The following is a 22,436-nucleotide window of genomic DNA, read 5'->3' as shown; positions in this document are numbered from 1 at the left end:
TATTGGTAACGTGCTTTTAGTAATGTCTTGTTATTTTATTAAAATTATTGTATTATTATTCCATTTATCACAATTCGTTACTTAATTAGGTACTTTAATACCCTGGCTTACCCTAGTCATTAGGGTCAGTCAGTCTGTTCACATTCATTTTGATGGTTGGTGTGTGTGGCATATATAAAACATTTCATTTAATAAATTTAAAGATGGATACAACGATAAAAGAGGATCATTTAAAGATTTTATCTTCATGACTGTTATAAAAAGTTATACTTCAAAACATATATAGCATAAAATCACATTACACCGACTGTCCGTCCTAAAATAATAAAATGCAAAAAAGTATGGTACATACTTTTTTTTACTAGTTTTAGTAGTTTTTTCGTGAGAAAAAGAAACCTTAATAATTTACGGCATTTTAAACTTTAGTCTGGTAAGAGGATTCTCTTCTATAAAGCTTTAGTTGCAAGTTTTGAATTTACACTCAACTTCTAAGCGGGTTAATTGGGGGATAAAAGTTTGTATTCAAAGTAATTTTCTGTCATTTCCGATGTTAGATTAGTTAGTTAGAAATCGGTATTTAGGTTTATGCTAATGGCAAGGAACAGTAGTTAAAGTTTTTGATGAATGTGATGTGAATGATGAAACTTAGGATAACCTTCTGTATGGAAGTTCACCAAAAATCTCTAATACTGTAGAAAATTCGGTGGGTTTCTGTACAGTGTTTCACGGTTAAAAATAAAAATATAAAATTTCTTGAAGCTAAACATGGAGAGTTCCCCTTACCTCCCTCTTGTCGATACACATAGGAAAGTAGGAGGTATTAATTGTATTTAATCTCGACATCACAGTATTTTATTGCTTGGACTTCCAAATGGTAACATTTATTGAATATAATTAAAAAAAAAATAGAACAATAGTTTTGTATTTTTGTACCATAGATTAATAAAAATAATTTATATGGTAACACAAGTTTTTTTTTTGTGCTTTTTATATTGTATCAATTGAATTGTGTGTTAATTTTCAAAAAAAAGTTTATAGATGAATATAATATAATGCTCAACTTTTATATGTCGTGTTTTATTTTCTTTGAATCTGCGACATTAAATGTATGCTCATAGAGCCTATAATCAGTTAATCGATTATGTTAATTTATCATTAAGTATCATTTAGTTCAAAATTTTTAATAGAATTGCTGAATTACTGAAAAAAGTCGAAAGTCTGGCGCAAGTGTTTTTACCAACGCATAGCGGATCAGAGTGGGAGGTAAGTTTAATAAGAAGGTGAATCTTTTGTGTAGCAAGAAATCAGGCTCTTAGAATTTAATTTCAGAATTTAATTAATCTTTTTAATAAATTGAATATCTTTTGTTTCATACTGACAACAACTATATTATTATTTTACTTCATATATAACTATCTGGACTTGTATCATATATCATTAACATTTATGTTTCTGCTTTATAATGAACGTATATACATACGTTTATATACTTACATACTATACGTTTTATTACACATATCAATTATAAGGTACTAAATAATACACAAATAAATTAAAATAGTAATATTTTATTATCATTTTGTACCAATTATAACAAAGTATAAAATTAAATTTAATAAAAATTATTATTATTTCATATTTTATTTAGTAAACAATAATACCTTGGAATGTTTTATCTAAGTACATATTAAAACGTTAATTTTTGTAGACATGCAAAATTAAAAATATATTTTAAAATATTTTTTGGCATCATATTTTATTACACTTAACAACATTAGCGTCAAGTTTAAAAAAAATATATATAACTATAATGTACTGTAAAATTGCTGCACGTTGTGATATAGGTATTAGAGTAGATTTTAATAAAATATTAATTTATACGGAATATTCCGAATTCGGTCAGGGGTTAAGCGAAGTTATCACAAACTTATTATATTTGAGACGTGTAAAACACATCTTTATGTGCTTCATATATACCTATGTAATATATATATATATATATATATAGAAGAAAACGTCTCAAATTTGTAAGACGTTTTTGCAGTGAACGTATTATAATGAACATAAAAAAACATCTTAGTTATAACTATTCGAAATATAAAAAAGTGTATATAAATATATATATATATATATATATTATACCTTCAATATTTTGCACAGTGAACACTTTTTTATATTTCGAATAGTTATAACTAAGATGTTTTTTTATGTTCATTATAATACGTTCACTGCAAAAACGTCTTACAAATTTGAGACGTTTTCTTGAGGAAGTTTCGTTAAAGTCGTCACAATATATAAAATATTTTTTTATTAAAAACCTCACATAGTAAGTACAATATGTATATAAAGATATATACTTATAAACGTCATTATGATTGCTATCTCTATATAATAATATTTAAATCATATCTAATGTCTTAAATATAATTCTTTTTTTAAATAAAATATACAAAATATTGCTACGTCTTTATAATATGTAAAAAATAAGGAACCTTTTTCGATGCTGTTTTAATCGACTTATTTTAAATTTTCGTATAGTATAACAGTGGTAAATAACGTAAAAAATCGCTGTTTTGATGATAAACCCATGTTTTTACATTATTTATTAGTTTTCAAATCCTCTGTAGCCTGGAGTCACCTAAAGTACTCCTCCAATATCTTAAGCTGGTCCCAGCAGACCAGTAACAGGACAGTGTGCGGACCTAGTCTTAAGTAATTCGCTCCAACTCCCTTGTAGAAGGCACGCGCTCCTTCAGACCTTAACATCTTCAAGAAGCAGTCCGTCATACCGTTGTACAATTTGCCATGATTGTTACCATCCACGGCTGAAATAATTATTTTTAATATCGTTTAAATATTGAATGGATTTTCAAATTACTGGCACGTAACAGATATTCGACGAGCCGAGATGGCCCAGTGGTTAGAACGCGTGCATCTTAACCGATGATTTCGGGTTCAAACCCAGGCAAGTACCACTGAATTTCATGTGCTTAATTTGTGTTTACAATTCATCTCGTGCTCGGCGGTGAACGAATCGTGAGGAAGCCTGTATACGTCTAATTTCAACGAAATTCTGCCACATGTGTATTCCACCGCATATTCCACCACGCTGCTCCAATACGGGTTGTATTGGAGCAGCGTGGTGGAATATGCTCAAAGGGAGAGGAAGCCTTAGCCCAGCAGTGGGAAATTTACAGGCTGCTAATGTAATGTAAAAAATACTTATTCGAGTTGATATATTTTTTTAAATTGCCTCATTTGTTTATTGTCTAGCTTAAAAGGCTGTGCAGGAGCAAAGCTTGATATATATTTTTTGTCAACTCAAATTTTGTGTAAATAAATTCTTATTAGCAAAATTTAGTTTGAAAGTTAGTATGATTTCCAAAAAGCCGACAATAGATCAACGAAGCAGTTAATAACGGTATTATAAAACTTATAAAAAAATTTATAGTAACTTCATGTTATTTCGTACTAACGTTGATTTGACAGTCTTGTGGCAATTACATCAAACGGGTTGAGACACAGAGTCATAACGATGCCTCCCAAGTTGGCTCCCATAAACGATAGCAGTAATGGCGACTGGAAGTACCCTTTATCTTTGAGCCATTCTTTGGCGAACGCGAAGCTGACCATTTGAGAGCCGCTGCCAACCGCTCCTCGTGGTATTTGTGGACCCACCCCACGAAATAGACCTAACAATAAATATAATGTTATTTGAGTTTCCCTAATAAACAATCACATGCATAAGTTTTGACCGACTACACTATACAGGATTGTAAGGCGTAGGTAAGTTTTTATCGATGAAAAACTGTCAGAAGGAAATATCACTCTCGAGATTATGCTTTAGAGGTTCATACAATTCTTTAATTATCTATCATTAAAAATGACCAAAAAATGAAGGCTTTACATGGTTGTTTCTAAAGCCATATTTTTTGTAAAGTTGAACAGTCCGTTACACTTAGTATATATGCTAAGCTAAAGCCTCTTCTCCTTTAGAGCAGAAGTTGCGAGTCGGTTGTTAAAATTAATATTGACTTTAAATGAACCTTTAAATCCCTCCCTGCGATAAATATCAGCCAATGCATTCATAGTTCCACTATGCTTGTGCTGATGTCCAACAGCTATAGCTTTAGTAGCCTGAGCCTGAAGTCGTGTCTTTACTAGGAAGAAGGGGGTCCCGGCGATCGAGCCCAGAGCGCCGCCGACTCCGGCCGCCAGCGCGCCGCGAGTGACGGACGTACGACCTTCCGAGGTAGTCGTCAAACCACGGCGTTCCGATATTCGGTATACACCTAGCCTGTATTTCATATTTTTCTTTAAATTATAATTGGTAAGGCACTTTACAACATTTGTCCATCACCAATGTATAATTCTCAGATCACTGATTTGCTAAGCTAGTGAAATTACATACAATAGAGTTTCAGCGGTTAGCGGTGCGAACATCTAGACTGTTTGTGATGACTCAATGTCGGAAGTATTAAAGTAATGTAAAGGCGATTAGCTAGGTTAAAATTCTCAGGGTTGCCAGTTTATTCACTGACTTAAGATTTATTATGACTGAATGAACTTCTCATGGTGAGGTTATAAGGATATGATATAAATTATTTACACAACAACGGTAAGATCCTCAATTTGTCCTCGGAAACTTAAATAAAAATATATAATAAGATATTTTTAATATCACCTAAAAGTATTCAAACAAAATTGAAATCCGAGCATAGCTGGTAGGCCATTTTGGAGGGCAATAATTCCTTCGGTCCTAGCTATCACGTACAATCCGTGGGGTACGTTCTTATAATAAACTGCATGTTTTCCTCTCGAAACTAATTCGCCTTGTAATTGAAGACGTGTCTTCACGACTTCGATTGGATTTGTAAATAGTGTCGCAAACATGGCGGACGTGCCACCCATCGCCATGTCTGTGACGTCACGGAGGACACCATCTTTGTTTTTTGCAGCCATTGCGTTTTGATTCTGCGAACAATATATTATGGATAAACCAAAAACTTGACGAAAAAATCAAATAGCAGCTGATTTGTACATTACCACTGATTTTAATAATGTAATGGAATATTTTTTAAATACTTTGTAACCTTTTAATAATTTAGAAGCAGAGAGCTAATTCTCAGTTGTTGAAACAAAAGAATTTCTATTTTCGTCATGCATACGATTAAGGAGTCGCCTGATGGTAAGACGCTTTAACACCGGCATTACAAGCTTTCCGAAGTACGAGATTGTAAATATTACATACTTCTAGACTGAGTTCCAAGCTGCTAACTGAGGCGGTTCTTGACAAAAAAAGTGAATGTGTTTAGCAGTCTCGTTTGGACACATCGAGATCAGAGCACTTAATACATATCAACATGTAATTTGGTAAAACAGTTATTGAAAACAATGAAAAATTATAAATAAAGGGACATCTTATATAAAAAAAAAAAAACAAAATATAAAATTCAACAATGTTTTATTTAAACTTATCTAAATAAGTAACAAAATCTTATAACAAGAAAATAACACTGTTTAAAATACTGCATTGAGTAATTGATATTTGAACTATTTCAATAATATATCTATTTAACCATTTACACAGCCAATTGTAAGGTATTTTTAAGTAACCGTAAACATACTACCAACATAATGATATATACTATATAATATTTTCTTTGGTTTAAGATTTAATGTAAAAAAAAAACAACAATAGGTATAACATTTCCTAAGTATATACTCTACTACTACAAATGCCTTTTACTTATTCAACAACAATTGTACTGATTAACTCGACACGTTTAGCAAAACATACTTATATAAAATTTATTTAATTATTAATAATTTAAAAAATAGCATTGTATTTTAATAAGAATCACAACTTCAAATATATTATTATATATGTGTGTAATTCTATTTCCATTTATTACATTTATAAAAGTTTTTTTTATTAAAAGTATATAGTAAAGTTCATACGTCTCCACAATATATGACCTTTGCCTTATTGGCAATCCGTAGGCTATAGGATATTTACGGGTTGTCACTTCAACAAAAAAAGGTAAGTACTGGTATTAATATAACTGCCGTGTAAAATATATTCCAATTAAAGGTACTCTCAAAAGTAGAATTAATTACACAGATCATAAAAAAATAATACTTTATATAACGTCTAAATAAACTCACGTGACGTTTCGAAGTTTTCTCACAGAATAGTTATTCAGATCGTTATTAGTCACTTGTTGTCGATGTTCTAAAAATGAATCTTTTATTGATAAAAATAAATGTCTCGATTTAACTTCCATTAAAAAAAAAACAATTTATCGTTAATCTATGATCGAGAAAACGAGTCAAAATTATTTTTTAAGTATTTCATTGTCACATTAAAAAAAAAAAACAATAATATGATCCAATTCCAGAGACAATTAAAATATTTGCATTTAATTTTTTTAATGCATTGCAGTATTGAATATAACAATATAATCTTGAGAATGTCTATGAGCTTACCTTAAAGAAACACAAGTCACGATGGTAAGTTTTTTTTTTTATAAATTATCATATTACTGATAATGTAAATGGCTTTAAAATTTATAATGAAATACGACGTTCCCTTCGGTTTATTATAAAAGTATCAAGCATTTATATTAAAATGACTTCTTATGACAATTAAAAAGGTAGAATTCGAAATATGAATCATGAGATTCCCCGCTAGCCTTTACATTAAAATTGTTTTATGAAATTGAATGAAGTAAATGTATTGACTGAACATATTTGATTTTAAATCAAAAAGGATAAGAGGTAATAAATGAGATAATTAGTATTAGTTTTTCATAATCCTTATAGAAGTCTGCCATTATTTTGAACCATAATATTAAATGAAATAACACGAAAAAATGATAATATTTGTGAAAGAATTGAGGAAATCGAGTAAATACTTTTCAGTAACACCTCTTTATACTTAGCACACAACGCAAGGTAAGCGTACACAACACAAGAACAGGCACACGAATTTGTAAACACCTAAGAAAGTTACACTATTTAAGAATGGAACTTCTATTTAAAAGTCTGGTTGGTCTTCAATACTTTACGTAGGCATCGATTACGATTTAGTTAATTCTATTTTATTGTCAATAATGAGGTCTTTTAAACTGTAAAACATATATAATACTATGACTCTAAGGCTAAATTCTTCTGTAAATCTTTTAATATATCCCAGAATACTAAGAGAAGGATGGTGTGGGGAGCCTGGCGTAAGTATGAGGGACCCATTCCCTTGTAGAAAGCAAGTAGACCTTCGGTTTTGGTTATTTTACGTGCGCAATCTATTATACCGTTGTAGAGAATTCCTCGGCCGTTTTCACCGACACCTAGAAATAATAAAATAAAATACACTATGGTACTAATTATGATATCTTACATTAAAAATACATTTCGAGATCGTGTCAAAAGTCAGCTTAATAATTTTATAATTTTGCTTTAAAATAAATTCTGAAAACTAAGAGAATATTGTAAAAGAGAAGCTCCGTTAAAATACGTCATTAAATTTTAAAAAAAACAAAAAAAAATCGGAAGACTTCCGAAATGAATACTGGTTATTTGGTTATTTTTTTTTTAATTTATACTATGAAAGTGTTGCGCAGACGAGCAAAATCAATGATCAAAAGAAACTTTTTAGTAAGGAGAATATTACAGGAACAGTTGACTCATGATTAACGAGATTAAATTAAATATAAAGCTACTATCGACTCGGAATGTATATTGCAAATGGGACCTGACAAAGATTGACATAGACATTGGCATTGTAAGAAATATTAATTATTCTTGTCACCGTCGATGCGCCGCCAACAATTCTAAGACGTTATGTTCAATTACACTAGTTCGTTCAACCTTAACCGACACAGTACATATATATTTTTGGCAAATAATAATTTAATTTTCTACAAATATATATAAACTTTGATAAAGGAAACTTTATTCTATCTATATTTTATCTATCGATATGCCATGCTATTATATAATATATGAAATATGCTAATATATAAAACTTTATTTACCTTGGTTATAAAGTCGCGTCATAATGACATCCATGGGCGTTAGCGCTATTGTTTTCACGATGGCACCGAAATTACTCGCGACAAAGGCAGAAAGGTACTTAGATTGTTGAAAAAAATTATTGTTGTCCATCCATTCTCTAAACCTAAAATATATAGTCTTATTAATACAATATTTATATAATTGTATATCGATTATTGAGTGCTTCGAGTTTGGCATACTATAGCAACAACAGTATGATGCCGATGTACAGAAATTAATACGTCACTACACTACAAACACTACACTACAGATGGGAGCGAAGAAGAATGAGATGACTCAGGGTTGGGGTTCCCAATCAATCAGGCACAAATCTCTAAGGAGAAAAATAGACTTTTAAGGTCCAATTGCGTTCAATCTTCAAGAAAAATATATTTACAATTCAAAGCGCTCGTCAAAATTGGGCCATATTTCGGTGATAATGAGTTATATTTTAAGAGTTTGGTCAAATTGCGTCATCACAAATATAATATACGATGGCACAAAATGCATAGCGTAGCTACAGTTAAAATTTTACTTTATGTTATATCTATATAAAGGTTATATTCCTGAAAAAAATATCCAGAAAAATAGAAGAAAACGATCTTTCTTTAATCATAACAATATTACTGTCAATTACGTTGTACATTATTTTTATTACGTTCAGTATCGAGATAATTAAATATACTGACGTCTCAATACAAATATTTGTGCGATGATAAAGTATCATATGCGGGTTTATTAATACAACCATTACGTAAAAAAAGCCGAGATGGCTCAATGGTTAGAAGTTTTCCATATGCTCTATTTGTTTTAATAATTTGAAAACGTCGAGAGGATATCTGTACGTGTCGAAAGCATTAATTTTAATGAAATTGGAAATTCATTTGGTATAAATACCAAGTTGGTATCTATATAGATTATTGTGACGTAATAAATAAATATATAATGACAAGTCATGTTTTCAGCTAATGAAATTAAATTTTTAGATTGCGAGAATTTTTATTTATATTATAAAATTACTAATTAAATTGAAAATAAGAAAATTTGACCATTACATTCAGAGATGAGTAGCACAGTATCATTCATAATTATCATATTAATATAATAGGTAAAAATGTGTAATAAAATATGCAATAAATTAGGTAAACTTTATAAAAACAAACTAAACAATTTTCTAATTACATTTTAAATTATTTCACCAAAAACATTTTAAATCAGCTTTAAAGTTCAATACTGACATCCTATAATATGGTACATTTACCTTATGTAATGGGATTCAGACAAAACAGGATAAGTGCATATTTTGCTTTGATGAATAAAATCTCTCTCCAGCTTGAATAGAGCTTACCATCAAGTAATGTAACATGTATTTAAGTACATCACTGTATAACAGTTTTTAAGTTTTAAGTATATTTATGTCTATTTTTAATCTTATTTAGAGTGTTTAAAAGTTTAAGCTATTACTTAAAAGGGTATTTTGATGTTAGATTTGTTTGTTTGTTCTTTTAATTAAATAAATCAGTCCAGACTACATAGTGTATATTTGTTGAAACCTGTATGTGTTGGATGAAAAAATTCCATGCATTGAAGCAGTATGGTGGAATTAGCTCTTATCTTTCTCAAATAGAGTGGATGTTAGCCGAGCAGTGGGATCTTTATAATTTACTTGTTTATTAATTTAAAATAAAAAATTACTTACACAGCATATGATGCAATTTGTGATGCAGATCCAATAGAATTTCTCATCATCATTCCATGTGCCCCTCTCCATAGACCGAGGAAACCATTTTGTTTGTATATCCTTGTCAAAGCAAATATAGTCCCAGGATGCCCATGCTGAGTTCCTACAGCAATCTTCTCAGAGGAATATGACATTAATTGGGTCTTGACCAGCTGTAATGGACTTCCAACCAGACCGCCACACATTCCAGCTATGGACCCAAAGAGGAAGCTGTTCACAAATATAGTATTGTTATCTTCGTCCCGTAATAGTCCATAGTCGTCAGCTTGCTGATAAATTCCTAACCTAAAAATACAAATGTTTCTTATTATGTACATTATTTTTATAATAACATATAACATGAAGCAGATTTTTATAAAGTGTTATTTTTTTATATATATCTAAGCAATTATTTTTTTAATGTACATTTTTTACTTAAAATGTTATATTGTGAAATAGCTTACCTTACACCATTAACAAACAGCTGAAACCACAATGCGGGCACTAAACCTTTCTGCAATGCAGATATACCGTCATGTTTTACGATAGTTGCCATAGCGTGCGGTATGTTCCTGTAGTAAACCGCATGTTGACCTTTCGCACGGAGTTCCCCTTGCAATTGCATTCGAGTTTTAACAACATCAAATGGATTGCTAAAAAACCCGGCTCCAACGCCTGCTAGGCCACCGACAACGAAATCCATCGTACTAGGAAACATATTATTTATCTTAGGTATTGTTTATAATGAAAAGTAAATGACATTGATGTATAAAAGAAATTAAACTCTGTCTCAAATTTTATTTTATATGTTAACAAGATTTGTAATATTTTTTTAATTCAAACAATTAATTAATGTACTAGCAGGTTTTAAAGTTTTATTGTATTGTGGGTTATTGATGTTTACAATATTACAAAGTATTAATAATGTGAACTAATATGGTATTAAAGTTTTAGTTACGATTTTAGTTTTTGTTAGTCACATATAATTGATACTAACTTTTATGTTTGTTTGGTATACATATCAGAAGTGGCAATTGTATATTTTAGTATATTATAATAAAGGTCAAAATATATAATTCGGCTTCGATAGTATTCTTAAATATTACAATTATTACACCAGATATGACGTAAATGTACGCAAGCATGAGATAAAATATACGCATGTCGAAATTTAACATAAACATAAATAGTAATTAATGGGTATACAAAAATTTGTTTTACCTGTTCTGATTTCATGTACAGGGACGAAGTCACCTTCCCGATTTAAGAAGGAATTGTATAGTCAGCATCCTGTGCCGAGTGCAACTGGAGATTTCCACGGCAAAACCGTTTCGTAACAAAATTCTTGGATGCCCGTGATCATGATTTCGACGGCCGTCAAGTGTCATCGCTGACAATGACAGTGTCATCACTGACAATACGACATTAAATCAGCTGATTGAAATTACGTTCTGAAATTATGAATACTACAATTTATAATAAATTATGATACTTAAAAATATAAAAATGTGTGTAACTGGTTGAAAATAGTTTAATTTTTTTTCAGTTGCGCATGATATTTTCATTTGATTACTGATAAAGTTGATAAATTCATATGTAATGTTAAATTTTAACAAAATTAATATAAAAGAAAAATATGTGAAATTGTAATCAATGCTAACAAAATCTTATAAAAAAAGTGAAAAATGGCTGTAACAAGCGCCATGTTTCTTTTTGAGGTTGTGGTGGAAAGTGTTAAAAGTTTGGTTGAAAGTCGACATTTGATCATCAGAAGTGATTTTGGTGATATATTCTCATTGGAACTAAAAGATCCAAAACAAATGCATATAGTCATACCAGAACCACCTCCATTACCACCAGACCCGCCGGGAAAGAAGGGCAAAAAAGCACCGAAGCCAAAAAAGGGCAAAAAGGGAAAAGAAGAAGAACCACCTCCGGAACCAGTCATACAGTCCGGTCAGTCCGTTTTATTTTCAAGTACTGCAGAATTCTTAATACAAAACATGAGAAAAATCCCATTAGAGTTGGCTTTGTGGAGTAAAGAAGACAATCTCACTTATATTGGTTCCTGTCAAATTCCTTGGGATGCTGCTTTTTATACTTATTTAGAAAAAATATGCAACTTTGAAGAATCTCAACCAGTTACGGTAAATGACGAATACAACATATTTGAAGAAGGTACCGCAAAGTTAATGGCGAAGTTAGGAATCCAAGTTAAACTAACTTATTTGACAGATAGAGTAACAACAGCTTTTCGTACACTTTCAGAAGATCCATCTGTAAAAAAAGTTTTGTACACCGGAATTAATTCTAAAACAACATCATATATATGTACAATGAAAACCACTGAAGAAGTGTTTGTAGAAAATTGTAACAAAATCGAAAATAATTTTGTAAAAGATAAACCCAAGTCAAATAAAATTGCTTTTGCTGATTACAAAAATGCTCCAGGAGCGAATCTTACATTCTTTAATGAAGGTGATTATTGTTGTATGAATAACGCTGACAAACCACCAGAGTCGATATATAAAGCACCGCAAACGTGCCCTGACATAGATCATATCATTGATTACGTTAGAAAAATTATAGTATCTTGCAATGACAACATGAGAATGTTAACACCACGTCCGACGATACGGCCTAGAATTAAAGCTACTGATATTGACAGGCTATGTTATTGTAAAGAAACAAATTGGCCGGAAGGATCATTTGCTGAACGATTTAAGAATACGGCCCAGTCTGAACCTTGTCCAATGTGCAATCAGTTAGGAAAGAAAACGGATGATACACGTGATAAAACATTCGATATTGCTAACATAAGGGGTCCTTGCGGTAGAGCGGATTGTAGAATAGCGAGGGATATGAGAGCTTATATTGAAAATCTGATTGACGAAGATAATAAAGAAGTTGATATCAGTAACATAATTGGTCCCTGCGGAAGTAAGGAATGTAGAATAGCTGAAAAAATTCAAGAATTTCTTCGTCACGATGGCGTTTTTAAAGAAGGCTCTACGTTAGAAGGATTATCTACACAATGTGGTTGTGTAAAGCAAATGCAAGATGCTCTTACGAAAAAGGAATCTTGCCATTCTTCTTGCTATAAAAACTGTGCTGAAAGTGATAGCGAAAACAGCAAATGCGAAGGAAAGGCATGTCCTTTTACCACTGCACCTGAAAAGAAACCAACTTACAATGTATACTATTTTACAGTTGAACATGATTTTAACAAGGAAAATACTGGAACGTCATCTCCTAGTGGTACAGACAAATCATCAAAATATCGATATTGTTCCACAGAATGTCCAAGCATGAAACCTTCTGAAAAAACAACGTCTTGTTCTAAAAGCACTTGTTCTAACTTAACAGACAAATTATGTAAAGAGGTGATTAATGAAGATTTAGGCTGTCACGAACTAGTTTGCCCTAAATTAGATAAATATCCCCCTAGTCCAGCAGATAGTGATATTGTAATCAATTTTGATGAAATATACAACCCCTGTTGTGTAAAATCTTGTGACGTCGCTGAAAAAGTAAAAGACTTCATAGTCGATGGCATTTCAAATCAGAAAAATAGAACGACTGCTGATGATGATCCATGTTATTGCGATTGTATATGCTCGTTTAAGCTTTCTAAGAATACGACATATTGTGCAGTTTGTGGCGGCTATGAATGTTTAGGAGAAGACGTCAAAGTAATGCCTGAATACGCAAAGCCACACCCTTGCCCTGTATATCATAAGTTGTACGATAAAAAATATATCAAAGTTCAGAGTCCATGGCCAGAAGAGCAGGAGAATAAAGTACCCCCTGATACCATAAGTAATAAAAGCTCACGAATTACTGGTTCGAAGCTTGGTCATGCTGATCAGAGAAGACTTACTGTTACGCGCTCAATGAAGAGTTTTTCTGATAAGAAAATAGATAGTAAAAAAGATAAGAATGAAAATAAAATTGTTAAAAAGCCAAAAGAAGAAAAGAAGAAGATCGGTAAATTCACAGCAAATGTAGAAGAAACACGTAAGTTACACAAAAAAGAATAAATTAACTCATTTAAAAATTAAATTACTAATTCATCTATTATTATAAAATGAATTGTAGCATTTCCAGTCGCGGAAAGTAAACAGGAAACAAAATATCCATATCCGCCAGTACCTAAGCATATGGGTTGGAATTGGACGGCGGAAGATATTCCAGGAATGAAGGTACAACAGTCTTAAGCTTTGACGACCTCGTTATAATATAGATGTAGGTATATTGTAACCAAATGGACGATTATGGTCTTGACCAACTTTGATTTTTACGAGCATGACACTGTCAAGGGAAAATGGAGTTTAGGATCTGCATCCTTATATGCTAGTCACTAGACCAATGAGACAGACCTACAAGTATTAACATTACATAGTAATCAAAATATTAATAAAGTGACAGCCTGTAAATGTCCCATTGCTGGGCTACGGCCTCCTTTCCTTTTCGTTTCAAACTCAACTCAAACTCAAATTCCTTTATTCAACATAGAAACATTACACTTACTTATTGATCGTCAAATTAAACACTATGTATGATATTGGTTTGGATCTTATTCCACCACGCTGTTCCGATGCGGATTGGTATAAACATATATGCCAATTCAAATTAGACACATGCGCGTTTCCATCCGATGTTTTCCTTCACTCCAAATTAAGCTCATGGAAATTCACTGGTACTTGCCTGGATTAGAACCCGCAATCATCACTTAAGATGCACGTACTATATTACTATAAAATTAAAAATATATTTAAAACATTTTGCCTAGAATTATTCGCCTGTAATGTAACAAAACCTACGATTAAATTTTGAACATTCACATGCTGTCAAGTAAGTTTACAATGTTGGACAATTTGTATCATCGCATGTTGCGCACTCTAATGCTCAGTTTTTTTCACACACTAAGGCTCGAATCTGAACTATTACAGTGCAGGCGAATGTTATGTTCTGTAATAATATATTTATAATATATTAATGATGTCTATAGCTTAGAAAGTGAAAAACAATTTTAATATTTTAAATATAGGTACGTCAAATATATAAAAAAAAAATTTGGAACGGTAACAATTCGACGGAAAAAACCGTATGATTTCTTAATAAAATCTATGTCATATTTTCGAAAATACATATTATTCTTTATTCCCTGGCTCTGGTATGCGAATGATAAAGTACAAATATTGAAAGTGAAATTTTTTGATTCAATATACATAAATCCATTTTTTTTGTTTACTTTTGGTAAGTTTTTTTTTTTAAATATATTTAGTTAAGATTACATACATTAAAAAAAAAAATGAAATAACTGCATAAAAAAGTAATAAAATAAAGTAATTTCAATATCCTTTTACAGTTGTAAGTTTCCAGTCGCAGTTCGAAGAAACCCACTAATCGATACTATCGAAGATTCTGAAAAAAAAGAAAATCTAATATTATCTGTATATGATTTTTTTTGCCAATAAAGTTGATATTAATTAGATCATTCGTTTGTTTTATTATTTGTAATTGATTATGGTTAATTAGTCAATACAGCTGTATAAAATGTGTTATTAAAAACAGCATTAATAATTACAGCCTCGACCTAAATGGAAGCCAGGCGCAGCAAATAAAATTTTAGTTAGACGATACAGAGCTATAAGAGAAGGCGTCGACATTATAGCTAAAAAGAAGAGAGCAATGATGCAAAGAAAAAAGAAAATAGAAATGAAACCAACGTTAGTAGTTAAAAAGCAAAACGGTGAATACTCAGTTCAAATGGAAGTATTTAAGAAATACTCAAATGAACGACTCCTATTTCAATATCCTTACGATGAAAAACCACCACTAGTTTACACGATCGGAAAGACCGAGGAAGAAAAACGGAAGATTCAAATGCAACGTGAGCGAAGAGAACGCAGAGAAACGAGAAGAAAAAGTCGCTTATTGCAGTCGACTTTTCGAGACCGATGTCAAGAAATATGTTTGAAAGCTTATAATCAAGCTATAGGCTTATTACCTTTATCTAACCCTAATGATCCTGATTGTCCTTGTCATACTGAAGCCGTTCAAAATATAAGCCCACCCATTGATTCTTGTTCATGTTCTGATGAAGGGTCTATATCCAGTAGCGACACAGATAACGATGAATGGACTATAGAGTTTACTCCACCTGCAGCTCGATGGGATATTAAGGCTAAGCATCCACCTGTTATTGTGGAAAATGAATGTCAATATAACTATTTAGACTATAAGGTAAAACTGCTCGACAAACATGGAAATCCAGTTCCGAGATTCTTTAAAGGTCCTGATGGTAAACAGGAATGTAGTGATCTAGGAGGATTTTGGAGTCCAGACCACGTTTGGATGGAAATAAACAAGGACGGTTATATAGGACCTGACAATCGGTGGACACCAATGAATTTTATTGGTCCCGATGGTATGTATTACTCGGCTGAGGAAGGTTTCTTCACAGACAATACTGGTGCAGTTTTAAAAATCGGAATCGATGGGTACATTGATAAAGAAGGAAAATGGGCTTGGTACTCAAAGAAAAGAAGTCGAAGTCCAAAATCAAAGTCAACCATAACAGCTACCACAAATGAAACTAGGACTGGAAGAGTTTCAGCAAAAGTTGAAAAGTCAGCCAAAGAAAGAGATAACAAACGTAAACAAACAACAATTAAAGGAAAAGGAGATAAATCTCCACAATCTAATGTAAATAAAGCCGGGTCCGATAAGTCGAAATTAAAAAAAGCAGTTTCATACTCATCGAGCAAAGCTAAGTACCCTTTGGTCATGAGCGTATCGGTGAATCATGAAAAATGTAAATATTCTCAATCGCCATGGATTAAAAGTTCAATGGAAGCAAAGAAAATTGCCAAATATAACGAAATAATGAATGAACTACAAATGCACGATATGCCAGAGCTTAATAGTCCAGTTAAAATAAATCGAGCCTCGAATACGCACGCTTTTATCACATTACAAAATTTGAGGAAAGCATATAAAAAGAGCCCTATTCGATCTGGTAACAGAAGTCATCAATCCCGCTTGGAGGCTTTAGCATATTAATATTATTTTTTATAAATTATATTGAAAATATATATTAAATATAAAAATATGTGACAGTGTTCATTATATTAATTTATTAAATCGTAATTCTACAACAGTATTTTCATTGGTTGCTGTTTATTTATTGGTTGAAGACCTTCGTGAAAGCCATTTTGTTGATACCTTACAATACAATATAGCTATTCTACATAATTATTTTATTTTCATTTAAGATACAAAATTAAATTTAAAAGAAAATTAAAACTAATATAAACTTAACACTAAAGTAATTGTTGGTGCTGCAGTGGTAACGCCACAAAATAGTTCCAATTTTGATAACGAATGAGCCAGAGCTAGAAACTTAGTGAATTAGTTATCAAACATTCAAATCAAATCAATCAAATCGTTTATTTAATATAGAAACATTACACTATTACATTGATTGTCTAATTAAACATTACCACGCTTCAAAAAAGAAAATACCCTGACCTGAGAAGAACCACCGAAAAAAACTCTTTTTGTCAATTTATGATTTTTTAAATATATTCAATATCAAAAATATATTGTTAGGCTATCGTTTCATTCACGTTCATACTCACAAGCTTCCTATAACATTTTTTTAAATTTTGTCAACAGATATTTTGAAAGCTTTCTGGGATCCGTTATAAAACCGTATACAAAAGAGATTCTGACTCTATGCAATCAAGTAACAGGAGTAATAAGTGTGTTTGTTATTTTTACTAATGTTATAAGTATCACATTTTCTTTCAAAATCATTAACGTTCTTTTTTACATACATTATATTACAGAATACATAATATTAAGAAGAATAGATAATTCTTTAGCAGATAAAGAATCATCTCATTCGTGAATTTATAAGCTAAAGTTTAGTTTATAGATTATAAATTCACGAATGGCCGTTCTCTGCAGTACTTTCGTAATGAATATCGCTGAAAATAACAAAATAGCCCATTTAAAAATGTAATCAATTAATTTGCACAAATAAGTAACTTATCAGCCTTATCTTCGTTGAACCACAACTTATTTTTCGAAGATGAAGAACTTGATAAAATACTGAATATTGGAAAAGACATACGTGAAATCTTTATTCAATCACTTATAATAATTATTATGTAATTGGTAAAAACCAATTATATAATAAATATTAGGTATTAGTCACCCATAGGTTGGGGTTGTGTTTCTTTTTTTTGATGAATATTATTTTTTTGATGCGTCAAACGAATTTATATAAAAAATAAAAAAACAGAGCATTTAAGGAAGGCAAATTCCAAAGGAATTTCGTGAAGTATATTAATAATTACGATCTTTTTACATTCACAACATAAGTTTCCGTTCGATTTGATTACGTTCGAACTTCTTCGTAAATTTGTCACTGACAACCTCAATCAAAAAAATACTAATAAATTTACAAAAAATACTACAAAAGAAAAAAAATTACATTCTTATTGACATTATACAATTTTGGCTGTCATGTAAATTACAAGTTTGATATAATTTTCATAATTTTGGTAACCTTAAATGTAATTTATCACTAAAGTAACACCTATCATACACTTATAATGGCTCTTTCGGATTCAATGTTTTTATTTGAGTTTGGTATAAAAGACCTAAAGTGGTACATAATAGAGAAAGAATTAAAAGTTGTCGCTCAATTTGCTGAGATATTTAAGACGACAATCAAAAATCCAATAAATACCTCGTTACCTAAGAAAACACGAAAAGTAATAGTTCAACCAAAACAAAAGGTAAGAAAAAATAATACCACGATCAAGAAATCTTTAAACCTGAAACCACAATTGGGACAATCAATATTAATAGTCACCAAACTACCTGTACTTGTATCTTATATGAAGCATTTTCCACTCGAGTTGACTCTATGGAGGGATACTAATCCAAATTTAAAACTGGGTTCTGTTGTAATACCATGGAACAAGATATATACTGAATATTTGACTGATGTAGAAAAAAATACGACAATTCTACCACCTTATTCACAGGGTGTATATAGCATTTATGATGAATTAAGCTCAAAGAGAGTAGTTTCCATTGATCTGAGTATTAAGTTAACGTATTTAGGTAACAAAATAACAAGCCACTTTAGGTCTATTTCCAAAAACGTGCCTATTCTTATTTACACACAAAACAATTCAAAAACCAACATGATTTTAAGTACTTTTAACAATATTAAAAGTAAAGAGCACGATCAAAATAAGCTTAATAGCAAACATGTTACTCATATTAAACCTGGAATAATAGAAAATATAGTTTCGTTAACAAATACGAAGAACAAATCTAATGAAAACAGCTCGATCAAATCATTGCACGATACAGTCTACAAAACAAACACGGTTAAAAGCAAATCTATAATAATTGATGATAAACAAAAAGATATTAATAAGAGTAGGTCATGTTTATCAATTGGTGGTAAACGAAACGAAAGGAAAAACGAAACATTAAAATATATATTTGGAGATCCTTCGAGTACGTTTGGTAACAAAGTATACTGTGTCGGATATTTTTCTGTTAAAAATGACTCTTCTCCTCAAAACTCTCCTAAAGAATCTGACGTGGACAACGTGGAAGGACCAAGTGTTCTAAAAAAAATTAAATATAAGAAATGTGCTAGTGATTGTCGTGGTAAAGAAAGATTAGGTTCAAGTTCAACAAGCGCAAATTCTGTAGACTTATCAGATGAAGATGCTAAAATCAGAATAACAAAATGTAAAGATATTAATTGTAATGACAGAGTTCACAGGAGATTACCACCATCAGGAGCTGATGGTAGAATTAATTTAGATATTTCGAATTTAGGAAACCAATGTTGTAATGACAATAAAACTGTAGAAAAAGTTGAAGAAGTGATAGGTGGAGTGAAAGCTAAAATGAAATATGGAGAAGATCCATGTTTTTGCACTTGTGAATGTACATTTGGTTTTACTAAGAAAACAACGTATTGTGGAGTTTGTGGTGGGTACGAATTAGCTGGTGATGAGCTATCCAAAACACCGTTCCACGAAATGCCAATACCTTGCCCTATATTTCATAAAATCGTTGATAAAAGTAAGTTAAAAACATGGAGTACTTCCGGTAGTGAAAGTCGAAAAAAAGTAGATGATCAAAAGAACTTAAAAATGAGTTCTCCTCTTCAAAAAGCAGCGGCTTCTGATAAGCCTCTAACGGTTATTGAGAAGAAAAGCGTTGAATCCGAAAAAGACTCGAAGAAAGGCAAGAAAAAAAGAAAAGATGACAGGTTTAAATTCAATTATGGTTATAAAGGTATACGTACGTATTGAAAATAGACTTGCAGAAGTGCAATTATTATCCTAGAATTTGTTTGTTACATTTAAATTTATATTCTAATTATTTTTAATATTTACAGCTCCTCAAATTGGGCATAGTAAGTGTGGTTTACCTTGTACGGGTACATTAGAAAATGTTCCCAAAAATATGGGTTGGCTTTGGACTGCAGAAGATGTGCCAGGGATGAAGGTAAATTTTTAACTTGAATAATGAACTTACATGTTTAATTTTTTTTTTGTATTTTTCTTTCTTTCTTTTTCTTTTTTTTTTCATAGTTTCGCCCTATGTGGAAACCAGGTGCAACGAATAAACACGTGGTAAGATTATTAAAGATAGCAAAAAATCCAGGTCAAATTATGTCTAAGAAGAAACGAAAAGATACAAACAAAAGGAAACGCCCCCTTAAAAGACCTTTACTTATTGTTCACAAAAAGGATGGTGAATTTACTATTACTATGGAGACGATGAAAACATATTTAAAACCGAGGGCTTTAAATCAACAGCCTTATGAGGATAAGCCTGTTGTTACATACACTATAGGTAGAACAGACGAGGAAAATCGAATACGTCTTAAGAAAAAAGAACGAGTACGTAGACGGCTCGAGAGAGCTCAACGAGAATTTATACAGAACACTTTTAAAGATATGTGTCAAGAAATTTGCTTAAAAACATATCAGCAAGCCCTTGGTATATTACCTGACACTGAAGATCCTAAATGTTTGTGTTATCCAGCTCTGCCAACTCCAAAGACTACAAATATGAACTTATCTTGTTCCTGTTCGGAAGACGAATCATCAATTGGCTCTGATACTGATTCTGATGAATGGATTGTTGAGTTTACCCCTCCTAATGCGATATTTGATCCGAGTTATAAAGGAAAAAAAATAATGAAAGTAGATAATGGTTCACAATATTCATATCTTGATTATAGAGTTAAGCTCGTAGATAGATTTGGAAATATCGTTCCAAGGTTCTTTAAAGGTCTTGATGGAAAGGAACAATGCAGTGACTTAGGTGGCTTTTGGAGTCCTGACCATAAATGGTTAGAAATAAACGTTGATGGCTATATAGCTCCAGATGGCAGATGGGCGCCAAATACATTTATTGGGCCAAGCGGCGAGCAGGTTGACGCGGAGACTGGAAAATTTCAGGCTATGAATGGTAAATGGCTAGTTGTTGGCGTTGATGGGTATATTGATAGTAATGGTAAATGGAAATATTACCCTACATCAGCAGGATCATTAAAGAAAAAGAAACATCGCGGTGACCAAACAAAAAAAAGGAAAACAGGTGATAAGAAATATGACAAGTCTGAAACAAGTTGGAGTTGTTTTGGAGATGTTTCTCCTAGACAATTATCAAAGTTAGGAATTGTAGGTCATGGTGGCGACAGAAAATTACTTATTTCTACACTACAAGACATGTTGGCACACGGAGAAGACGTAAATATACCTCAACCTAAGACAGTGTTTCATCTGCCTCTTTCTAAGAAAACTAAACTCGGTACAAAGGAAATTAATAAAATGAATATAGGTAGTTTAAGGGGGAAAAACAAGTGCCATCACCCCGTACCATCTGATAAAGGTATTGTGGCTGTCGATGCATACGGCAATAAGACGTATTTCAAATTAAGACATCGTAAAAATGTACGCCCACGGGAAAGATTGGCGGCCCTGGAAGACCGGGGTATAAGCTTAAGTTCGTTTCATGTACCATGTTTTCATTCTTTTATCAATTCGGAAGTTATGAAACAGCAGCAGCGTGATCGTCTTCTTGCACAGACGACAAAAACCACAGCGACGCAGGTTTAATAACTTTTATGTCCATTGTCCAAACTCATATATTTATTTCTGTTTGAAGTGACAATTTGTAGTGTATTTGACGACTTTTGTAATGTTTTAAGTGAAAGTTTATTTATTTGGTACTGTTTTAAGTTAAATTTTGTAACGTTTATTAATCGTAAGAAAAAAATAAAACGTATGATTCTTTTAATTATTTTTTTTATTTTGTTGTGAATGCAATATTATAAAAAAGATGCGAATATCCTTTGGCGCTTTCATAAACATATTAAAGTAAGTTTTTTTTTATTAGTGTCTTTTTAATATTAATTTTCTGCTTGCAATTTTAAATATATAATATATTCTATAGGTACACAAAGATTGGAAACCAGGTGCCGTATCTAAGCGTTTACTAAAATTGCTTAATAAAGCTAAATTGAGAAAATCCACCGTAGAGGAGATTAAGCGGACAAGACGTGTCAAAAAGAAGATCGAGGACAAGCCCACGCTTATAG

The 22,436-nt window shown here is 31.5% G+C and overlaps 3 protein-coding genes across 5 annotated transcripts; 2 read left to right on the top strand and 1 right to left on the bottom strand.

Annotated features, from left to right (window-relative positions):
- Nucleotides 1–2,441: 2,441 nt before the first annotated feature.
- Nucleotides 2,442–11,156, bottom strand: LOC125064736 (solute carrier family 25 member 35-like). Of its 2 annotated transcripts, none has more exons than XM_047671927.1 (5): nt 10,997–11,156; nt 4,685–4,974; nt 4,047–4,297; nt 3,477–3,692; nt 2,442–2,825 (listed from the first exon to the last, which is right to left on the bottom strand). In XM_047671927.1, the coding sequence occupies exons 1-5, from the start codon at nt 11,009–11,011 to the stop codon at nt 2,635–2,637; spliced, it is 963 nt and encodes a 320-aa protein (XP_047527883.1). In that variant the 5' UTR covers nt 11,012–11,156; the 3' UTR covers nt 2,442–2,634. The 2 variants fall into 2 exon arrangements, with proteins under 2 accessions (XP_047527883.1, XP_047527884.1); XM_047671928.1 differs by lacking the exons at nt 2,442–2,825; nt 3,477–3,692; nt 4,047–4,297; nt 4,685–4,974 and adding exons at nt 6,405–7,349; nt 8,037–8,179; nt 9,755–10,081; nt 10,240–10,482.
- Nucleotides 11,157–11,459: 303 nt separating this feature from the next.
- LOC125065025 lies at nt 11,460–16,882 on the top strand. Its single transcript, XM_047672449.1, has 3 exons — nt 11,460–13,792; nt 13,874–13,977; nt 15,368–16,882. Exons 1-3 carry the CDS (start codon nt 11,461–11,463, stop codon nt 16,841–16,843), a joined length of 3,912 nt encoding a protein of 1,303 aa, XP_047528405.1. The 5' UTR covers nt 11,460; the 3' UTR covers nt 16,844–16,882.
- A 1,445-nt stretch (nt 16,883–18,327) lies between these two features.
- On the top strand, nt 18,328–22,017 carry LOC125065026. 2 transcript variants are annotated; one of them, XM_047672451.1, is made up of 3 exons: nt 18,328–20,119; nt 20,223–20,332; nt 20,419–22,017. In XM_047672451.1, the coding sequence occupies exons 1-3, from the start codon at nt 18,403–18,405 to the stop codon at nt 21,952–21,954; spliced, it is 3,363 nt and encodes a 1,120-aa protein (XP_047528407.1). In that variant the 5' UTR covers nt 18,328–18,402; the 3' UTR covers nt 21,955–22,017. The 2 variants fall into 2 exon arrangements, with proteins under 2 accessions (XP_047528407.1, XP_047528406.1); XM_047672450.1 differs by having other exon boundaries at nt 18,328–20,125.
- Nucleotides 22,018–22,436: the final 419 nt, after the last annotated feature.

Source organism: Vanessa atalanta, chromosome 6, assembly GCF_905147765.1.
Source record: "Vanessa atalanta chromosome 6, ilVanAtal1.2, whole genome shotgun sequence".
Taxonomy (NCBI): domain Eukaryota; kingdom Metazoa; phylum Arthropoda; class Insecta; order Lepidoptera; family Nymphalidae; genus Vanessa; species Vanessa atalanta.
This window is presented reverse-complemented; position numbering and strand designations above follow the sequence as displayed.